We start from the raw sequence: 22,448 nt of genomic DNA on the forward strand, positions 1-22,448 counted from the left end.
GCACAAACTGAAACACCTGGGAGAAGCTCCAACACCTGAGACTGAAGCTCCTCCCACTCCAGGAAGTAACAATTAGATCATAAATTAATTTAAAACAGAGATTTAACCAGTAAATAATGAACAGTGGAAGACTCCAGACCTCCCCTCATCTCTCCCACACTTGGTACAATTCCTCAGGACCTTGACTATAAAATGGATCCAGACAGGTGTAGCCTGGTTTGTCACTTCCTGGTTCTGAAGCTCTGGATGAGCAGGTGCAGTGGAGGACAGGTGAGGAACACACAGGTTAATCAGGTACAGATGTTTAAACACACAATGTTTCTTCACAGGAGTCTGTGGCAGCAACAAAACAACACAACAACAACAACAACAACAACACAACACCAGCTTCACACTTTACAGGCTTCCAACCTTTAATTCACAGTAATCAGTCAGTACAGGTGAGACTCACCTGTTCCCTCTGAACATTCTGCTGCAGGTCAGTTTGATATCTGACTTCACTGTGTTTCCTTGACTCTGAAGCCAAACCTCCTCCACCCGCTGATCAACTCCACCTGCACACGTTCTTATTCAGGTGGATTCAAATGAAAGAAGAGAAACGTACTCACCTCAGCCTCTGTAATCAGACTCATCACCTCAGGTCAGTGATTCATCTTTTCATGCTGCATTAAATCCTTGTTGTTTTTCAGATATGAAATCTTTTTCATTTTATCTTTAAGCTTTTAATGTGCAGTAAAGTGACTTTATGTGTCTGTGTTTCTAACAGACGTCTGGTTGTTGAATGTGTCGTGGAAAATCACCTGAACGTTCTCCGACCCTGAGCTAAGTAAATCAGATTCATTTCATCCTGCAGCTTCTCCATTTGACCAAACTCAGACCTGTTGTCGTCAGAATCACAGTGAACTGAACCGAGTAAAAACAAGATGGAGTCGACCTGTTCTGCAGCTGAGATCAGAGGAACAAACCTGATCAGTAACATCAGTGGTTTGAAGTGAGAACAGAACGTTAACATTCACATCTGAAGTTTCTTCTTCATTTCACTGAGGAAAGTCTGGAGGAAGGAAAGAAGCTGGTTTTCTACACTGATGACTTTATTCTGTTTAACAGTGAAATGAATAGAATAGAATAGAATAAAACTTTATTGATCCTTGACAGGAAATTGCTTCATTGATCAACCATCAGCAAATATAAATGAAGCTGAAATTAAAAGGGAGACGTGAAATCAAGAAGAAAGAAAAACAAAGAAGAAAAAGAGAAACAAGAGCCACACAGAACATTACAGAACATACAGAACATACAGAACATTACAGAACATTACTGAACATACAGAACATTACTGAACATTACTGAACATACAGAACATACAGAACATTACAGAACATACAGAACATTACTGAACATTACAGAACATACAGAACATACAGAACATTACAGAACATACAGAACATTACTGAACATACAGAACATACAGAACATTACAGAACATTACAGAACATACAGAACATTACTAGAACATTACTAGAACATTACAGAACATACAGAACATACAGAACATTACAGAACATACAGAACATTACAGAACATTACAGAACATACAGAACATACAGAACATTACAGAACATTACAGAACATACAGAACATTACAGAACATACAGAACATTACAGAACATACAGAACATTACAGAACATTACAGAACATTACAGAACATACAGAACATACAGAACATTACTAGAACATTACAGAACATTACAGAACATACAGAACATACAGAACATTACTAGAACATTACAGAACATACAGAACATACAGAACATACAGAACATTACTAGAACATTACAGAACATACAGAACATTACAGAACATTACAGAACATTACAGAACACTACAGAACATTACAGAACATTACAGAACATACAGAACATACAGAACATTACAGAACATTACTGAACATTACAGAACATACAGAACATACAGAACATTACAGAACATTACAGAACATACAGAACATACAGAACATTACAGAACATACAGAACATACAGAACATTACTGAACATTACAGAACATACAGAACATACAGAACACATACAGAACATTACAGAACATTACAGAACATTACAGAACATACAGAACATTACAGAACATTACAGAACATTACAGAACATACAGAACATTACAGAACATACAGAACATTACAGAACATACAGAACATACAGAACATTACAGAACATTACAGAACATACAGAACATACAGAACATTACAGAACATTACAGAACATACAGAACATACAGAACATTACAGAACATTACAGAACATACAGAACATACAGAACATTACTGAACATTACTGAACATCCAGAACATACAGAACATTACAGAACATACAGAACATACAGAACATACAGAACATTACAGAACATACAGAACATACAGAACATACAGAACATTACAGAACATTACAGAACATAACAGAACATTACAGAACATACAGAACATTACAGAACATACAGAACATTACTGAACATTACAGAACATACAGAACATTACAGAACATACAGAACATTACAGAACATACAGAACATAGTTATCCAGCCTTTGTCTCCAGCTGCTCCTGTTCAGAGACACTGAGATAAAACATCAGCAGAGAAACAACAAGAAGAAAAGAAGAGAAGATGAACGCGATTTCAGATTTTGCAAAATGTGCATCACGTGCTCCCCCCTCCCTCCTCCCTCCCTCTCCCTCCTCCTCTCCTCCCCCCTCCCCCCTCCTCCCTCCTCCTCTCCTCCCTCAGTGATCTTCAGCTCTGCTCGGAGTCATGAGGTAAGGACGGACCGCTCCTTCTCTTTCTCTCTTCACCTCACATCCATCTCCTCTTTTCTTGGTTTTAACCCGGGTTAATCGCGTGCACCGACCCGCACCCTCCCCCTCTCTCTGGGCCCGGCTCGGTCCGGTTCGGCTCGGTTCGGCTCCGCTGCTAAACGCCGCCCAGAGGAGTCCGGTGGGTGAATTTGTTGGCGCAGATGAGACGGGAGGAGGCTGATGGTTCAGAAACCCGCAGGTCAGGTTCTCAATCTAAACCTTGTGTCGGTGAATCCGGGTTCTGGTTTTCATCTCATCCATCATTCATGCGGGTTTCTGGGGGGTGGGGGTGCGTCCTGGTTTTCTCCTTCATGCGGAGGGATGGAGGATGGAGGAGCTGATGAATCATCGTCAGTGAAGCAGCAGCTAAAAAAAAAACAGCTCAGAAATTAGAATAAAAATCAGACGCGATGTTTGAAGCTGTTTGTGTTTGTGTCGCAGTGAATCTGAATCTCTGAATCTGAATCTCTGTTGGTCCGGGTTCAGGCTCAGGTTGTTGTTTTTCCTCATGGATGATGATGATTTTTGGCCTTGACCGTGTCCTGCGGTCTGTCCCGGTCTGTCCCGGTCTGTGCTGGTCTGTCCTGGTCTGTCCCGGTCTGTGCTGGTCTGTCCTGGTCTCACTGGTTCTTCATGTTGGAAAGATTAATTTTTCCTCTTTGTCTCGTGGTTTTTAAACGTGTCTCTGATCTGATGAATCATCCTGTTGTTTCTCCAGCAGATTTCATTATTATTATTATTATTATTGTTGTTGTTGTTGTTGTTGTTGTTGTTGTTGTAGAATATGGGAGGTGGTGTGTTCAGGAGCAGCTCGGAGCTCTGCTGCTGGATTCTCTAAGATCAGTTTCCAGTTGAACCTGATCAGAATCAGTATCTAATCAATCAGTTTGATGACGACCTGCTGCTGCTGAAGAAACAGGTAAAGGTAATGATGTGGTTGGTGTTTGAGCTGCTTCAGTCTGAATCTGAAACAAGAACCTGACGAAGCTTCAGTTTTCAGCTGCAGCTCGTTTTCAGATCCATCAGGTTTTATCAGCATCAGAGGAAAGTAACTGAGTACTTTTACTCAGAGAGAATCTTCTCCTCAGCTTCAGCTTCTTTAAAGATGAAAAGGTTTTTATGAAACATCTGAAGCTTTGTGATGAAGTAAAGATGAAACATTTCTCCTTTTAATAACAAAGCATTTATTTCTAATGATTCAGACGAAACAAACACTGAAGGTTTCACTTTGTCAATTATAACAGGAGACATTTTTCTGCTCTCAGTTCTTTTCACACTTTAATTACTTTAACTCGTATCACAGTAAAGTTCCAGTACTTTACCTGCGCTGTGTGCACCTTTCACCTTTCACCTTTCACCTGTCACCTGTCACCTGTCACCTGAACATCTCATTCACTCAGTCTGACCTCAGCTGTTTGCTCAGATGTTTTGTTGAATCGATTCAGATCTTTATGATGAAAAATCAGATTTTCAGACAGATGTGTTCACGTGGAGCAGTTTCCTAAATACAGGAGGGAGGAGGAGGGAGGGGGGAGGAGGGGGGAGGATCAATAAAGACCTGTTTACTCATTTCTGCCCTGAGGAAAACTCCCAGTGAAGAGTGAGAGTGGAAACAGATGAAGATGAGGTTTATTTGCTGGTTTTTGATCCTGAGACTCTTAATGCTGCTGACAGGAGGAGGGGGGAGGAGGGGGAGGAGGGGGGAGTCGGTCGGAGTCCGGGCTGCAGGGGGAGGTGGAGGGTGTGGCTCAGCTCCTTCATAAAGACGATTCACACTGAACCAACAGGACTGACAGAGTTTAATGAGCAGGTGACTTCAACAGGAGGAGCTGAGAGGAGGTTCAAAGGATCATAGACCTGGTTCTGGTTCCACAGCTGTAACCTGAGTCACAGTCAGTAAAGTTTATATGATGTTCGTCTCATCATGTAACAGAGGATCAGGACAACACGACGACACATTAACCCACTGACCTGATTCAAACGCTTCAACATTTAAAGGTGCTGGATGTATGTTTTTTTCTATCGCTACGCTGCTAACGTTAGCATTAGCAGCTGTTTGTCAGAGAGGAAATGTTGTGAGTTCAGCATCAAACTTTATTCCTCCACTGTCTGCAGAGGTGGAAAACACCAACGTTTTCCTTCTCGTTCTATCACTTCTTTTCCTCTACTGAAGCTAGCATGCTAGCCTCCTCTAACCTCCTCTGACTGAAACCTCCACGTCCTCTCCAACACTCATCATTAATGTCTCAGTCGCTCTCACCTTTGTTTGTTTTGATTAAATTTATTGTTGCTGCTTCATGTCTCCAGTTTTTATCAAAACACTTAAAGATCCAGCATCTTTGAGTGTCTTTGAACGCACCCACCTCCTCCAGTCTGATGTTGATGTGACGTTCAGGGTCGTTCAGTCAGAATGAAGACACAGACTGTAGCTCTGATGCAGCAGTGGCTCCTCATGTTTTAAACTGACTGATGATCAGACACGGAGGTTTCTGGATCCTCAGGTGAAGCTGGTCCAGAGGGTGGAGGTCCTGAAGGAAAAACCACGTCACCTCTGGTCTTTAGTCTCGACCAGAGGGAGTCAGAGGATCTCAGGCTCTCAGGCTTGGAGCTGGTGGTCGCTCAGTGATATGATCCTGATGTGGTCACATGACCTACTCTGATTCTGATTCATTGTCACTTCCTGTTGGAAGGTTCAGTCTCAGCATCACTCAGGGTTTGGACCAGGACTCTGGACCAGGACCAGGCCTCTTCAGCTCTGGTTGGTCGTCTCAGTTTAACCTCTGACCTCAGGGACAGGAAGTCCTCGTCCTGAGCTGACGGAGCTGAAGAGAGTCGAGGTGTCGGACTGTGGAACCTGCCGTCAGTCTCTGACCTTTGACCTTCCTCCTGCTGGTGTTTGTGCTTCTGGTGACTGAAGGTTGTTTCACTCTGGTCGTCTTGAATCGTTCAGTCTCAGTCGGAGCTGTTTCTGTTTGTTGCTGACAGGAAGTGTGAGCGCTGCCTCGCTGATGGTTTGTTGTTGTGGTGAATGAAGTGATGGTCAGAGAGCTTCCTCTTCCTCCTCCTCCTCCTCCTCCTCCTCCTCCTCCTCCTCCTCTTCTTCTTGGATTAAAGGGATCTCAGGGAAACCCTCCAATAGGACGAGGTCGTCCTGTGGAGCTGCAGACATGATGAGGTTTTGGTCTCTGAGGTTCTGTTGAAAGTCAGGAAGGTTCAGAAACACGTGAACATTTTAAAACCAGATTTTATTGATTTAAACTAAGTCAGTTTGTGTTACTGTGACTCAGCAGCCGACAGGAAGTCGCTCAGAAATCTGCTGCTGATGAAGCGGCTTCATCTTTTTGTCCTTCTTTGCTTCCTGTAGTCTTCAGACCTTCAGCCTCAGATCTGATGACAGTCCTGTGGTCCTTGAACGCATCGTGTCAGTCAGTCAGTGTGACGTCCTGTGTCTCAGTGTGGAGACAGGACGGTTGGAGGTGTCTCCTCTGACAGAGCAGGTCCTGGTCCTGGTCCTGGTCCTGGTTTTGAGGCGGAGGCTCAGACGGTGTCAGAGGCTGAAGCTCTTCTCCACACAGACGCCATTTTCTCCTCCTCCCCCTCCTCCTGCTCTCCTCTGTGCCTGGAGGATGCGGTTGCCGCGGTAACCAGACGGTCTCAGCGGGCAGAGATGGAGGATGGGTGGATGTTGGAGGGAGGAGTGATCGACGTCTTTGTTCAGAGAAACAAAATATAATGAAACTCATCAACAGCTCTTAGTGGATCATCAGCGTTCTGTCAGAACAACAACAGATACAGAAGCTGCAGCAGAGAGTTGATGTTTGACTGTGGTGATTCTGAGCCTGAGGTCAGAGGTCAGTCAGAGGGTTCATCCTCTGGAGAGCAGACGAGTCGTAGATGTTGTTTCTCTGTCGTTTCCTCCTCCATCTTTTCTTTCTCTTCTCTTCCTGTTTCATCTCTTCACGCCGTCGTCTCAGATTGGGGTCACACACATCGGATCGGTCGTTTCCATAGCAACTGCACCGTTAACGGGGTGTGTGTGTGTGTGTGTGTGTGTGTGTGTGTGTGTGTGTGTGTGTGTGTGTGTGTGTGTGTGGTGGGGGGCTCCGTTAAAGCTCGTTAAAGTCTCTGCTGTTTGATTCGTTTTCCTCACGGGGGCTGCACATGATCTTACCCAGCATGCTCTGCAGCGACTGCAGCAGCAGAGTGTGTGTGTGTGTGTGTATGTGTGTGTGTGTGTGTGTCAGATGACAGGGAGGCAGAAAGAGCCATCACATGATGTAAATGTGTCACCATGGTGATGGAGGAGGACGAGGGGGGATGTGGTCCTGTTACCACGGTAACGCAGAACATCAATACATCAGAGGGTCTTTGATGGGAAACACACACACACACACACACACACACACACACACACACACACACACACACCAGCTGAGGTCTGCAGTGTCGGGGGACACACACTCACACACATTTGGACATCTGTACTTGTGAGGACCCTGATCTGATTGAGCTCAGTCCCTGATGGGGTCCAGGGTCTCTGCAGGTCTGAGAGGATCCTGGACCTCATCACTGCAGAGTCAGAGGTTATTTTTCCTCTGACCCGGAGGAGTGTGTGTTGATCACCGTGGACACGTGAAGGTCGTCTGACAGTAACGCTGACTCAGACGTTTTCTAAACCGAACGTGAACGTAGCTTCAGTCTGATCTGAGGTCAGTTAACGACACAGAGATCAGCTGATTATCAGACTTGTGTATTGATCTGTGATTGGGCCTTTATCCGTCTGATGCTCAGAAAGTGATAAAAACAACCTGAGTCCCACAGTGATGATGTGTTTCTGTGTCCAGCCCTGAAGTTAGCATCAGCCTGGTTTTGGATTATTCCAGAAAATAAACAGTGAGCAGCTAAAGTTTCTGATCCTTCAGGTTTAGTTGATCAGATCATCTTCACAGATGAACACCACTGTTCTGATGTTTGAAGTAAGAAGCTAATGTTAGGCTATAAACCAACTACACCACGGTCACATGACGTCAACGTCTCCACCACTAAGCTTCCAACTGGTCATTTCATTTAGCTCTGAGCTCTTCTACAAAAGCCTTTCTTCTTAGAAAGTTAGTGAGAGTTTGAAAGAGCGTGAGTAGAAACACAACGAGGCTGTAAAGGTGGACTGGTGAGTAGATGGGTTTTCATGTTAACGTCCCCGACAACCTCTGTAGTCTCATTTAGACACTCGTTAGCAACCGCCTTTTTTAAGACACGTAAAAGCTTCAAACATCAGGAGTGGGGGATTTACTGACCCATTTTATGTCGGAGAATCAAACCTGAAAATGTCTTGAGCTTGTGTTAAAACCACAGACCTTATTTCAGACATTTAACCAGAAACACACTGACATCAGGAAGAGCTAACATGCTAACATGCTAACTAACTTCCTGGTTCTAGGATCAGTCCTGCAGCTCTGTATGATAATGTCTTTAGAAAAACAGATTTCCTGTCAGAGCAGCTGAGAACGGAATCGAACATCTGTTAAAACTGGACGATGTTTGTTTTTCTGTCAGATTTTATTCCAACAGATCAAACAGGTTTGGTTTCTTCAGGTTAAAGAGAGAGATGCAGGTGTGTTTGGTTCAGCCTGCTGTTCTCAGGTCTGTGGGTCTGAAGCTGACAGGATGAACTGTGTTGGATCATTGAGCTGCTGCTGTTTCCTCTCTGAGTGTTTGGGTCTCTGCAGGCTCTGGATCAGGTCTCATGATCCTCAGACTAAAACCAGGTCTAAACCTTGTCGACATCAGTCATAATCCAGGATAAAGAATAACAGGAAGCCGCACCTATAATTCACCCAATGCATCATGGGACTGGGAGTAAAGTTAGAAGCTGGTGCAGACTGTGTGGAGCCGTGATGAAGGAGGTTAATGCAGCGTGTGTGTGTGTGTGTGTGTGTGTGTGTGTGTGTGTGTGTGGTTAAATTGATTCATTCGTCTGTTTCATAATCAGACTTTGATTTTTCACAGTCACATGAGCTGAGCTCTGCTTTTGTTTCAGTTTGCAGTTGAACTGTTTGTCTTTGTCGTCCTCAGTTCATTTTATTAAAAGACACTTTGAGGGTGGAGCTGCACAGAGGTCAGAGGTCAGAGGTCAGAGCCCCCCCCCCCCACGACAGGATTTCTGATCAGAAATATTGAACATTGATCATCTTCAGAGCAGATCAGGGAGGGTAAAATCAGTCTGAACACACCTCACACCACAGGAGAATCTGACAAGATTATCTTTACAACCATCAGGTAATCACACCTGAGGACTCTGATCTTATAGTGTGTAGCCCAGTCAATGTCCCGCCCTCCAGCATCCATTCAGACCACGGGATTGGACGCTGCTGTTATTCCTGATTGACACAGATCAGATGTTAAAAACTCAAAATGAACTTTTTTCTTTTTCCATTAAAAACTGTTTTTCTGCTCAGAAACAATCAAACTTTAAATAAATTATTTAGATTCTGATAATGAACTAAACTCATCCTGGTCAGTCCTCCAGTAAAGTAAGCCAGTAAAATCCACATCAGACCAGATCTCTCCTCTCAGACCTGCAGCCCCCTCCTCTTCACCTCCTCCCCCAGGGAGGGGGGGGTGTCAGCTCTTCATAATGAATGCAGCTGTGACATTTGCTGACTCCAGATCTGCAGAGCGGAGCAGAAACCTGACGACAGGGACAGAGGAGAGACAGACGCTGCAGGTGCAGGGATGATGTTTCATTCACGGCCTTAAACAAACAAACAAACAAACAAACAGACAGCAGAGTGTTCCTGTGCAGCTCCAGCTCGGCTGCAGCTGAAGGTCACGGTCTGACTCAGTCACATGAGCAGACTCACACTGAGCATGTGCAGCTCTGACCCCAAAACAATGACCTCACTGCACCTGCTCATTAAAATGCTGCGACTGTGCCGGTGTTTGTCCGACGCTGTCGACAGGTGTCACCTGGAAAAACAACACGGCAGCAAGGAGAGCAAATATTCATATATGGAAAGATGACATGCAAAAGTCCAGGTGGTGTGATGGTCTCGTGCAGAGGTCAGAGGTCAGGGTGGAGGGTCGAACTTCACCTCCCACCTGTCGTCGGGTTTAGACACTAAAATAAACAGCTGAAGTTTCAGTGAAGACATCCCAGAGCTGCAGTGTCGTTAGCTCGTCTGTTACCACTCGATTTATTTTCAGGCGCCCTCTAGTGGCTGTAGAGAAGATGACGTAAGGCTTCAGGAGCAGGTGTGTGTCGACAAACACAGGAGACTAAAGTTCCTGTTTGAACCTGATAATTATTGTTTTTTCTCTCATGAACAGTTTTAGCCAAACCTTGTCGATGTTTTCCGAAGCCGAACGTTATTATTATTGTAACACGATGAAGAGACTCCGCTGACGTCGTATCTGAGGGCAGGAGCGAGCGACCTACAGCTCAGAGTTCTCCACCCAGAAACACATTTTTCTCATGAGTTGCACCTGATCATGGAGGGACGGTGTGACTCCACCTCTGCAGCGGTCCACCTCTCCTGAACCTGAACCAAGAACACGATGAACATGTTGTTCCTCATCATGTGTTTATCTGTGACGTCTCCACAGAAACATGTGAGCTGCTGGTTAGAAAGGTCATTGTCAGAGGACAGAGCTCCAGTTTAAACTCCCACCAGAGACCACAGAGACCTGTACAGGCAGAGTCAGGAGCTGATGTTGTGTCAGACAGATCCAGGATCAGACGAGTGGAAACGGCCGCAGGACAAACTTAGATAACATGTTATCTAACAGACTGTCACTGAGCGTCCGGCCGGTTCATTCAGAGCCACAAACAGAAACTGGAACTGGTCTGACAGATGATCAGACTCCACGTGAGCCATCTGCTGCTCAGGAGGAGGAGGAGGAGACATCTTGTCTCCTGAACATGAGGGAGGGCAGTGAACACATCAGACCGGACAGAAAGACTGAAGTCACTGTTTGAACATGTGAAACTCCAGTTAAATGAGCCATGAGCACCCTGCTCCTTTATTCTCCCTTCTCTTATATTCAGACCATCATGTCGGAGTTTTGTGGAAATGTCCCGGTCATTTACAGCTGAAAGTTTAGAGGAAAATTATAAGAAAAGTTTCCAGGAAATGATCTGTAAAATAAAGTGTTACTCTGCTTCACCGTCATCCACCGCAGTCGACTGATAATAAACCCTAACCCTCCTCCTGTCGCTGTGCTCCTGCAGGGGGCGCTGCAGAGTGTGAAGATGGCTAACGCCGTGGCTTCGTACGACCAGCTGGCCCACCAGGTGGAGGCGCTCCGCAAGGAGAACTCCCACCTGAGGAGGGAGCTGGAGGACAACTCCAACCACCTGTCCAAACTGGAGACCGAGACGTCCGGCATGAAGGTACAACAACTACAACCACGACAACACCTTCACAACCACCACCACAACGACGACAATGTACTTACATATATTCATATATATTTATACTATGTATTTTTGCCTCAGTGTGAATGATCTGTGGTCTTTAATCTTCAAACCTGAGCTCACAGTAACAGACTGAACTCGTCCTGGACGATAATATTTTCCCTTCAGGTTACAACAAACAGAAAGGATCATAATGAAGTTTTACTGAGATCGAGTCTGATAGAAGAGAGAATCACCTCATTATAACACTGAGTACTAGATCAACTGTTGTTGCTTTTATTTTTATTTCCAATGAAATGTAAAATATTAAATACAAATGTTGAATTAGTTTTCTATAAGAAAAGAAATAAAAACAGCAGATAATAAATAAATAAAGTCACGTGTCCTTCAAAACAAAAACAAACAAAACTTTCCAGATAAAACGTTGAAATAAAGAGACGACGTTTGATTCTTTCTGCTCAAACTGAAAATCAATAAATCAGAGAGAAAGACCTGTGAAACCAGGCTAAGACCCAGAGCTGCTGAACATTAATCCTGTCACACACACACACACACATGAACACATGAACACACACTGACACACACACTCACGTGTCCAGATGCTGAGAGCAGCTGGATTATCAGACTGAGCTCAGCTGGTTTTATCAGAATCAGGACGTCAGACTGTGACACAGACCAGATCAGACCAAGGGAGCCAGACAGGATCCACCTGCAGCAGGTGAGTCTGCAGGAGGACAGACCAGGAGTCCAGGTTCAGACCTTCATCCCTCTGCAGGAGGAGGAGGAGGAATGTTTGTTTCTTCACGGCTGATGATTTTTTATTGATATTTAAATGAGATCTCTAAGATAATTTAACATCCAGAGAAAGAGAGCAGGAGCAAGGAGGTTTCAGACTGTGACTGAACCTGAACCTGATGCAGTCTGTGGACCTGATCCTGATTTATTAAAGCACTGAGCTGGGACTGGACTGAGTGTCTGTGGTGAAGCTTCTTTAAAGCGCAGATTTCAGGAGGTTGTGGTCGGCCTCATGTTGAACCTGTACAGAAACTGTCTCTCTGTTTGTCCTGTGCTGCAGGAGGTGCTGAAGCAGCTGCAGAGTAAACTGGAGCAGGAGGCGGGAACCCTGGCCTCGTCCGGGAGGAGCGACGTGCTGCACCAGCTCAAAGGTCTCGCTCTGTTTCTCACTGTGAAATCTTCCTGAGGCGGGGCAGAGGGTGGATGTTACAGGACTCCTCTGAACTGTTGTAATGCTCCTTTAAACTCCTCCTCTGGGACCGATCATCATTTACAGAGAAATGAATCGACTCAATCACTAACCTGATTGGCTGCAGCAGCTCGGCCTCGTTATGACTGAATCCAATTAAACAGCCAGTTAATGTTAATGAGTTTGTCTGGACTGAGTTAAATCCAGCAGCAGCTCTGTCTGCGCTGAGGACACAGACGAGCTCAAACTATCTCAGAATCAGCTCAGATCAGGAACCTGGACCAGGAACCTGGATCAGGAACCTGGACCAGGAACCTGGATCAGGAACCTGGACCAGGAACCTGGATCAGGAACCTGGACCGGGACGTTCAGCTGTTAAAGGATGTAACTGATATTTAACCAGTTCAGTTGAGTTTGTTTGGGCTGACGTTACAAACCACAGGTGTGATGAGTTTAGAGTTTATCTAAGATGGTGGCGGCAGGTTCAGGGAAAGATCCTGGTCTGGTTTAATCCAGAAACAGTTCAGACACACACACTGAACCTGAGCCACAGCTTTAGCCACAAACAGCAGCTTATTTCATGTTTGAGTTTTAACTGATTTCATTCTCCCTCCTCCTCCTCAGAGCTCCACATGGACCTCACCAACTACTACGAACTCAAACACCAGCCTCACAACCTGAGGCTGCTGAGCGACAGTCTGGGAGGGGCGGGGCCGGGCGGGGTGGGTGGGGCGGAGATAGACGACCGTCTGGCTCTGCCTCCTTCTTCCTGCTCCTCCTCGTCCTCGGCGGCGGCGAGCAGGGCCCGGAGTCCGCTGAGAGCTTCGTCTCGTCAGAGCGCCACGTCCGGGGGGGAGGCCGCCGCCATCATGCTGCCGCATCACTTCCTGGACGGAGCCCCGCCCAAAACGGCTGTGATCAGCGGAGCGGACGGACGACTGAGCGACCATCACCTGGAAGAGCTGTACAAGGAGAGGTGAGGGGAGACACGCCTCCTCTGCAGAGACACACTGAGCTTTAGTTTCACACTGAGAAGGAAAATAAACCGTGATGGTCAGAGATCGTGACGTCTGAGTGTGTGTGTGTGTGTGCGTGTGTGTGTGTGTGTGTGTGAAGGAACCTCCTGTTGGGGGAGATCGACCGGGAGGAGAGGGAGCGCTGCTGGTACTTCAGCCAGTTGGAGGCGCTGTCACAGAAACTGGCCCAACTTCCCCGAATCGACACGGTGAGAACACACACATGCTAACACACACACACACAGTAATACTCTCTGACCTCTGACCTCTGTGTGTTGGTGCTGTAGTTTTCTCTGCAGATGGATCTGATCCGGCAGCAGCTGGAGTTCGAGGCTCAGAAGGTTCGGTCTGTGATGGAAGAACGATTCGGCACCAGCGACGAGATGGTTCAGAGGACGCAGGTGAGACCGAGGCTGCCGGCTGCTGATTGGACAGGCATGACCTCATCAGTCGCAGGATTATTCCATCTAAATGAATCATGGTTAATATTTTAAAGCAGCAGTGTGGAGGGTTTAGTGCCATCTAGTGGTGAGAACTCAGACTGCAGCCGACTGAACAGCCGTCCCCTGAACTCTCCCTCTATCGCGTTCTGTCTGTTTCTGTCTTTTCCTCCTGTTTCAGAGGAGACAGGTAACAACTCATTATGTTCAGCACACAAACGTTAAGTGTCTTTAAAATCACAGATGGACAGACGTCGACCTCAAACGTCTTTAAACCCATGAGTCCTCGCCTGCTCATTCTAAAGGAACGAAAACATAATGTTGATTAGTTTTAGGTGATTACAGTCTAATAAAAACATTTGAGCCGGTTGATCCTGTAAATGTTCCACACTGGAGCTTTGAAACAAACATTTTAAACTGTCTGAGACTCTGAGACTGAGACAGAATCAGTCTCTTATTTTAAATCACTCTTGAAAACTCACTTTAATTGTGAAGTTTTCTCTCATATTCATGTGTAAGGTTGTGTACATGTAGGAATGTATGTGTATGTTTATTAGTACTATCACAAAAGTAGAAATTACTGTAGATGATTGTTGATGTTGATGAGTTGTAACACAAACAGCTGCTGGTGGAAACATCTGGACGTCTGAACCGTGTGTGTGTGTGTGTGTGTGTGTGTGTTGCAGATGCGTGTTGCCCGTCTGGAGCAGCTGGAGAAGGAGCTGCATGAGGCCCGAGGGAGTCAGGAGAGTCAGCTACAGGTCAGACACACTGTACACACAAGAATACACACTCTACACAATGTACACAACCAGATGTATTACACAAAAAAACACACATAAACACACATGAGCAGACAGTAGACTACACATCAATCAGATTCTGATCTCAGGTTTTATTAATGCTGGTTTATTAATGTTCTGCATGAAATAAACTGTCAGAGAACCAGAACTGACCCAGAACCAATGTCAGTGTCTGCAGTGATCTAAAGGTGGATGAAGGGATTACATCAGCAGTGATACCAACCTTTCTGAGGCCAAAGTCCTTTCATTAAAATAAACATATATAAAAATAGAAAACTTTTCAACCTGATAATTCAAAATGAATCAATTTAAAAAGTAAAACTGACTCTTCCTCTCTCCGACTGTGAGATAAAGCTTTAAATGACCTGCACCTGGTGTTGATATTACAGCTGAGTTGAATCTGTTTTTTGATCAGGCCGATTCTGATAAGCTGAAGTGTCGGTGCGATAAAAGACTTCAGTGGAGGATGGTCTCTTGTGTCCCAGACGGCCTCCTCGCTCCTCTGAGCTGAGCAGTTAATTTGTGAGCTACAGTTTATCAACCAGCTCTTGTTACCAAACCTCTAGAATCAAAGATCTCAGAGAAACATGCAGCTGAATCTCTGATGTGACTGGATCAGCCAATGAGCTTCCTGTCAGGTGTCAGCGGGTCACTGCAGCAGTCGTTCCCAGTCTAACTCCACCTGACGCAGCGACACCGAGCCGTCGTAGGCCCACACCCAGAACCCCGGGTACAGAGGCTCGGTGAAGGTGGAGGTGAAGGTGTAGAGGTGGACCATGGCGTCCTGAGAGATGCAGTAGAAGGACAGGGATCCATCAGACCAGTTCAGGTAAACCCCGACTGTGCGGGTGAAGGGTTCAGGTGAGGAGGACCTGAACCTCTTGTTGTTGTAGCACGGCGTGTAGCTGCTGTCCGAGCACTCCAGACTCCAGGACCGCTCGTTGTGTCCCAGCAGGCAGCTCATCATGTCTCCGTCTCTGGAGATGCTGTTGTAGGTGACGCCAATATCGGCGCCGCCGCTCCACTCCACCTCCCAGTACGCTGAGTCCAACAGCCCCTCCCTGCACAGGACCTGAGGGCAGCGCTCGAACCGGTCTGGGTGGTCTGAAGATCGATGGTCCGACCACACGCGAGTCGCCGTCCTGTTGCGGTCGGTCAAGTGGAGCTCTGAGTTAGCAGTGTTGGGGTCAAAGGTCAAATAACAGGCAACTGAGGGGGGACACAAAGAATGTGATTAGTTGATTAAACATTAGTTGGAAAATTGATGACATGTTTGATATTTCAAGAATCACTGAAGAGAAATCTTGAGTAGAAATGCTTGTCTGGTTCCTGATTTTTCTTTAAGAGGTCAGTAGGTCATAGGCTGATATAGAGGCCTAGTTAAATAATCAAGTAACTGTAACTCTATGCAGATGATACTGCAAACTATATCACAGACTCTCAGACACAGGAGGATTAAACACTGGAGGAACCATTTCACATGAAGCAGAGAGAAATAAAAACTATGTGGTCTTACAGTTCTTCACAGACCACAGGTCTCGTCCTGGCTCATCCCTGCAGAACCAGAAACAATCAGAACATCAGACAGTTAAATTATTGCCACAACAAACAGAGCAGACAGAGACTGTAGGTCTGAACCTGTCTTCCTGTGGTTGGTCTCACCTCACGTCATGTTTTTTGGCATCTGTCAGACTGATAAGGCTGATGCCAGAGAACAGAGTCTCCAGGGGAAGAGTCTCTGAAGGTTTATCCTCTTCTTTCTCCTCTTTTATCTCCTCGTCTTCCCCTGATACCTCAGTGGAGTCATCACTCCCTCGACTCTGATCAGCTGTGAAGAAACCGACTTTCAGATCAGTCAAAACACTAATGAAAATAATGGAAACACTGTTGATATTTCCATTTTTTTAAACTGCGGTCTGTCTCTCCAGCTGCATACGACCCCAATAACCTCCAGGAGGGGAACCTGTGTGGAGCCTGAGAGGCGAAACCCAGGGCAAACAAAGTCCTAAAATCACCCTCTGCAAACAAAGGGACCTTTTTTTTTTTTTTTTTTTTTTTTTACAGAATTTATTGTTAGAGACAGATCAGTGTAACTACACCGAAGACATGGTGGTATGTCGTTCTAGAGAGTTCATGGGTGAATCCTGATTCAAACTCAGTTGATTTTGACTCGGTTGTTTCTAAAGAAAACCCTCTGGGCCTACCTGTCCTACATGTCGTCTCTTTGCTTTGTTGTGGTTCAGAAACACCTGTTGTCGTCTCCTCAGACACATCGATGTCCACCTCTCTGTCCTCTGATTCATTCACCTCATCTTTTATGGCGTTGTTTGTTTTCTCTGCATCGACTGTTTCTTCATTCTGCTCTGAGAGTTTTTCTTTTAAATCATTGTCTGTTTGGTCCTCAGTCTTTTCTGAAAGCGTCTTCACCTCCTGACTGTCATCTGCTTTTTCAGAAGTCTGTGAAAGTTTTTGGTCTCTTCTAAACAGACTCCTACTGGGGTCATCAGTTCTTTCAGCTTTTATTTTGGAGGAGTGAGGAGCGAGGATCTTATTGTCCTTCTCCTTTGAAAGACTGATTCTGAAGACACTGGAGATGCTCAGGTTGATCGTCCTCTCTGCTGACTGACTGGTTTTAGGATCTGTGGACTTCAGATCTTTGTCCTTGGCCGAGCTGATGTTGAAAATACTGGTGACGTCTTCTTTAAACTGGCTCAGGTCCTCTCTCAGAAGACTAAGCGCACTGCTTGACGGGCGATCCTCATTCTCCGTCCTCGTGTCTTTGTCCTTAAACACTTTTAACACTTCCTCTTTAAACTGACTGAAGTCCTCTTTGAGAAGAGTCAGAGGGCTGATCGTCCGTCTCTCCCTCTGGTTTGTCTTCAGATGATCTTTCACCTTCACATCTTTGTCTTTACAGTCACCTTGGGGTGATTCGGTGGTTAAATCGTCCTCTTGGACATGAATTTCAGACTCTGTCTGGACATTCTCCTGTGAAGGTTCCTCCACAGGACAAGGCTGTTGTTCTGTCAGACTTGTTTCAGTAGAGTTTTGTTGATTATCCTGATGAGTCATTTTCTTTAATTCAACACTGGAGACCTCAGTGAGAACCTGTATAATCAGATGTATGTTGAATTAACGATTGTACATCAACAATGGACTGACGACTGATCCTGTGGAAAAGCTGCAGGACATCTGGATCAAACTCCATTTAGAAACTGATTATTAACATTAGAGTCCAGTTGATGAATTAAACAGACAAAGTTTCTGCAAGAGGAGGATTTTCCACAACCTGGCAACCCAGAATTTGTTCTTATTAATGGCTAATAACTGATCTTTAAAGCAGTAGTGAAGAATATTGGTCAAGTACTTCAGCCTTCAGATTTAATAAACCTGTCAGCTCATGTTCAGGCTTGTTTAAAGTTCATCTGGGTTCAGTTTATTGTGTTCGCAGTGTCTCAGTCAGATACTTACAGCTGTGTCTGTCTCCATGTTTGTGTCTGAGTCTTCATTTAAAAGTCAAATCAGAATAAATCCAGTCCTGAGGCGTTGTCGCTGTAAATCTCCGTCTCTCTCTTGGTCTCTGGACTCAACATTCTTTCATTCAGCTCAACATGTTTCTGGTTCGACCAGTTTGACTCCATGTTTCACTCGGGCTGCGGAGCTGCTGATTGGCTGATGTGTGCAGTAGTTTGGGTTGTTCCTCCCCAGGTGTTTCTGCCCTAAAGAAAGGAGGGGAAATCCTGCCGAGTGAGTCTCCGGCAGCTCGACACGTCTCTTCAGGATCAGTTTTAGGTCAGAGTTCAGAGCGAGTCTTTCTGCCAAGAGCTCCAGTTTATTCACACGGTGATGTTGGTTTAAAACCACAACTCTGGGAAACAAACCAACAACCCCAGGTGTGTCAATTAAGACACAAGACCAAAAGAAACCTGATCAGACAGGGACCAGGGGACAGTCAGACCCTGGGGCCTGAGACCCGATCAGAGCTGAGGACGAAGCTTTAACTGACAAAGTTTCTGTGTTTTCTGAAAATATTTCTAAAGTAAAATGAAAAAGACAAACTTAACTTCATTTATTTAGCACCTCTCTTACAAACTTCAGATGTAAACAACACACAAAAATGCAAGATTAGAATTTACAACAGTAAAACAATGAACTGATTTAAAACTAAAGCAAAGCTACAACACTTCTCCAAACTAACTTTAAAAGCCTGATTAAAAAGATCTTCAATTTCTTTTCTTTTTTCTTTCTAATGTCCAGTTTATGGTCATGAAAACAGAACGAGGCCTCACCTGTATGTTTATAGGACACACAGGGAACATTTAAAGAAGCAGTGGAGGACCTCAGTGATCTGACTGGAAGATAAAATGAAAGAAAAGCTCTGATGATGGGAGGAGCAAGGTCATTTAAAGCTTCAGAGACAAGTAAAAGAAGTTTAAAATCAAATCTAAAAGACACAGGCAGGTTGATCTGGTCCATTTCCTTAGTGTTGGCTGACAGGATTTTGAACTACCTGTAGTTTTCTTATAGACCCAGTAAAAATAGAAAAATAGAAGTCTGTTAATGAAAGTGTGAATGAGTGTTTCAGCATCTTTCTGCGTTTGTCTGACTTTGGTGATGTTTCTTACATGAACACAGGTTGTTTTAATGACCTTATTGAAATGAAGATCTGAGTCTGGAATAACTCCTTTTTATCATCTGTAAATTACATAGTTGGAGATTTACATTAATCTGTCCTGTTCAGGCTGGTGATGTTTACTGTGCAGTTTATTAATGTGTCTGAATTGTAAATGACCAAACTCATGCTGAATATTATCATGAGTATCTGGTTCTGTCTGGGACCTGGTCTCTACAGTTTGTCTTCAGATTGAGCTTCACTCTGAGCAGGACACATGAAGTCAGAGTCAGACCTGACCAGTTCAGCTGCTGTGAAGCTGTTGGGCTGAAAAGGTTTTGGGTTTTGGTCCAGTTGGTCCAGTTCCAGGTAAACTCTGGTTAGTTTGTGGACCAACAGGACTGAGTGAGATTCAGAGGATTAAACTAAATCCAGAGGAGAAATCTGTTTCATTTCCCCTCAGACATCAGAAAGGTCAGATCAGCTGTCCCTTCACAATAAAACAAACAGCCTCTTGTTTCTGTTTGTGGTGAAACTGATGAATTACTGCTGATCTGTTCACTGCTCTCAGACATTTAAATCAGTCAGCTGATTGTCTCCCTGCTGATTGGTGGAGGAGGGGTCATAAATAATCCATCAGTTTGAATAAATCATTGTTAACATCTGAGCTCATTAATTATTCACCAGGTTAAACTCACTGTGACCTTTGATCCACAAAACCAAAATGACTCATCAGCACTGTCCCAGACTCATTTTTATTTTACTGATGAAAACTCTGAATTTATACAATAATACGTCGTATTTATACAGAAATATTCCAAACTCAGCTCTAAAAAGCTTCATCAGTAATAAATACAGTCGTCAGATGAACCTCTGTGGCTGTAAACTCTCATTCTGAACAGATGTTTAACATCAGAGTTCTTCAGATGAATGTTCTGCTTCATTAGAACCTGAAGAACCTGAAACTGTCCTTATTAAATTTATATTCGACCTCCTCCTCCTCCTCCTCATCCTCCTCCTCCTCGTCCCCGGCCTCGGCTCGTTGCTATGCAGAGGAAGCGGCTCTCTGAGCTGCGCTGTGATTGGCTGTTGCCAGGCTGCAGGGCTGGCACGGAGATAAAGAGAGCGAGTCAGTTCGTCCTTTCTCTGCTCTGCTTCCCTCTGAGAATAACAAGCAGACAGAAACTACGGAGCAGGAGAAGAAGCATTCGTCACCTCCTTTAAGGGTCGTTTCACCCAAATGAGAGAGAAACTTGTTCCCTCTCTTCGCTCTGTGGCCTCCTCCCCATCACACAGCTCTGGTTTTATGTGTCCTGGTTTGGAGACAGTCTCTGTTCTCTGGATACGACCTGGTTATTTAGTGATTCAAAGAGCTGGAGCTGATTCTGGATCAGCATCAGGACACTCTTCTGTTTTCTGTATGGAGTCTGGGCTGTTTATCAAACAGAGGAGAAGAAATACTACCATACTTTAATTTGTGTGCAGTTTTTCTACATGGAAGCTGTGATTAGAAAAAGGTTCTGTTTCCACAACAACAGTTTTTTAAAAAAGATCTGCATTCACACAACAACATCGTTCTACTCACGCTCTTTCAAACTCTCATCAGCTGCCCTCACCTACAACTTAACATCCTTGAAGAAAAATCACAGGAACGAAGATGAAAAGCGCCCCCCTCAGGCCGGGAGGGAGAACAGCAGCAATAGGCAGAAATCAGTAATAATTCAGATTATGACACAGGGTCATTGTATAATTATAGTCACAGATTCTCTCTTGTCTTTTGAGTTTAGTTCATTTGCCAAAAGAAATGAAAAGAAAAACACACAACAAACAGATGTAAAGATGAATTTGTTCAGTGTTTCTATTGTTTTCCTGTATTGTGTCTATAGATACAGAGAAAATCTCATTATTGTGAATTGTGGAGGTGGTGTAGACCGGTCGTCCTCTGCTGCTCTCTGACAGCGAACAGCAGTTGAACTGAGTCTCATCCTGCATCTGCGCTCGCCGGCGTCCATTTTGTGGTCACGTTGCAGCTGGTTGTGTTTAATGGAGGAGGTTTGGATCAGAGCCACAGACTCAGACGGTCTGAGGAAACATCCAGGTTTCCTTTGTTAACACACACACACACACACACACACACACACACACACACACACACACACTCGCCTCTTTGTCTGCAGACCGTCTTTTGCTCACACACACATACATCACACCCGGAGGCGTTGCCATGGTGACGGGATGGAGATGGGGGGGTGAAAGCTTTGATACGACTCTCAGAGGATTTCAGTCTGTGAATCCAAATGAAGCTTAGTGTGTGTGTGTGTGTGTGTGTGTGTGTGTGTGTGTGTGTTCAGGTTTTCATTTCAGATTCCATTGAAGCTCAAACGTTGACACTGAAGAGGAAATATTATTTACTGTGTTTTTAACAATAATAATCACATGATGCTGAAAAGGATCGAGCCTCTAAAGACGTGTTACAAAAAATCAAATGATTATGAAACACATGCAACATTCAGCAGAAGAAAGAAAAATAAACACTAATTATAAAATAAATAATAACATTTAAATGAACTTTAAGCCTAAAGATACAGGATCTATGAACACCTGTAGTTTTACTGTTTTCTGATCTATTAAATTACATAAACATTAAATTCTTATTCAGAACAGGAAAATGAAAATCTAGTCACTGAAAAACCTCAGACCCAGACTCAACATTTATTATTTAAAATGTAATTTTTTTATAAAAAGCTGCAAACATCAGAAACACAGTGAAGTTAAAGGAACAAAATGTAGATTTCTGTTTGACTGTGAGAGTAAATCTAATTATTCATTACTGTCACAGTGAAACCCAGTGAAATAAAAATGTTTCACCACTCAACACATCAGATTATTATCTGTGTGTGTGTGTGTGTTTCTCTTTAAGAACAGGAAGAATCTGGAGCTTTAATTCACTGACAGTAAAAATGGGTCAGTGTTGTTTTCCTCCCACTTCACTGAGTTTCAGTTGGATTTCAGACAGAGAGCAGCGACTACACCTGCTGCACCGACACACACCTACACACACTCCAACACACACTGACACACCAACACACTGCAACACACTC

General features: G+C 44.5%; 2 protein-coding genes and 1 long non-coding RNA gene across 3 annotated transcripts in view; 2 read left to right on the top strand and 1 right to left on the bottom strand.

Moving 5' to 3' along the window:
* The first annotated feature begins 133 nt into the window (after positions 1–133).
* LOC108891758 (uncharacterized) lies at positions 134–1,485 on the top strand. The gene is made up of 3 exons (XR_001962353.2): positions 134–270; positions 479–640; positions 767–1,485. It is a non-coding gene; the product is annotated as an uncharacterized LOC108891758 (long non-coding RNA).
* A 1,282-nt stretch (positions 1,486–2,767) lies between these two features.
* Positions 2,768–22,448, top strand: part of LOC108891757 (adenomatous polyposis coli protein 2-like) — a gene marked incomplete at its 3' end in the record, with an annotated part of 31,484 nt that continues 11,803 nt past the window's right edge. The window contains 7 exon segments of the mRNA XM_018689068.1: positions 2,768–2,820; positions 11,087–11,248; positions 12,348–12,438; positions 13,101–13,452; positions 13,593–13,701; positions 13,780–13,893; positions 14,619–14,693. Of these exon segments, the coding sequence (XP_018544584.1) occupies positions 11,108–11,248; positions 12,348–12,438; positions 13,101–13,452; positions 13,593–13,701; positions 13,780–13,893; positions 14,619–14,693 (882 nt within the window).
* LOC108891772 (E3 ubiquitin/ISG15 ligase TRIM25) lies at positions 14,798–18,460 on the bottom strand. Its single transcript, XM_018689087.2, has 5 exons — positions 18,207–18,460; positions 16,940–17,843; positions 16,398–16,563; positions 16,252–16,289; positions 14,798–15,944 (listed from the first exon to the last, which is right to left on the bottom strand). The coding sequence occupies exons 1-5, from the start codon at positions 18,222–18,224 to the stop codon at positions 15,385–15,387; spliced, it is 1,686 nt and encodes a 561-aa protein (XP_018544603.1). The 5' UTR covers positions 18,225–18,460; the 3' UTR covers positions 14,798–15,384.

The sequence above is a fragment of the Lates calcarifer genome, unplaced genomic scaffold (assembly GCF_001640805.2).
Source record: "Lates calcarifer isolate ASB-BC8 unplaced genomic scaffold, TLL_Latcal_v3 _unitig_2017_quiver_672, whole genome shotgun sequence".
Classification (NCBI taxonomy): Eukaryota; Metazoa; Chordata; class Actinopteri; family Centropomidae; genus Lates; species Lates calcarifer.

Coding starts and splice junctions, on each gene's coding strand:
- LOC108891772 (XM_018689087.2), bottom strand. Junction 16,290..16,397: donor GCCAAAAAACATGACGTGAG/GTGAGACCAACC, acceptor CTGGTTCTGCAG/GGATGAGCCAGGACGAGACC. Junction 15,945..16,251: donor CCTGTGGTCTGTGAAGAACT/GTAAGACCACAT, acceptor GTCCCCCCTCAG/TTGCCTGTTATTTGACCTTT.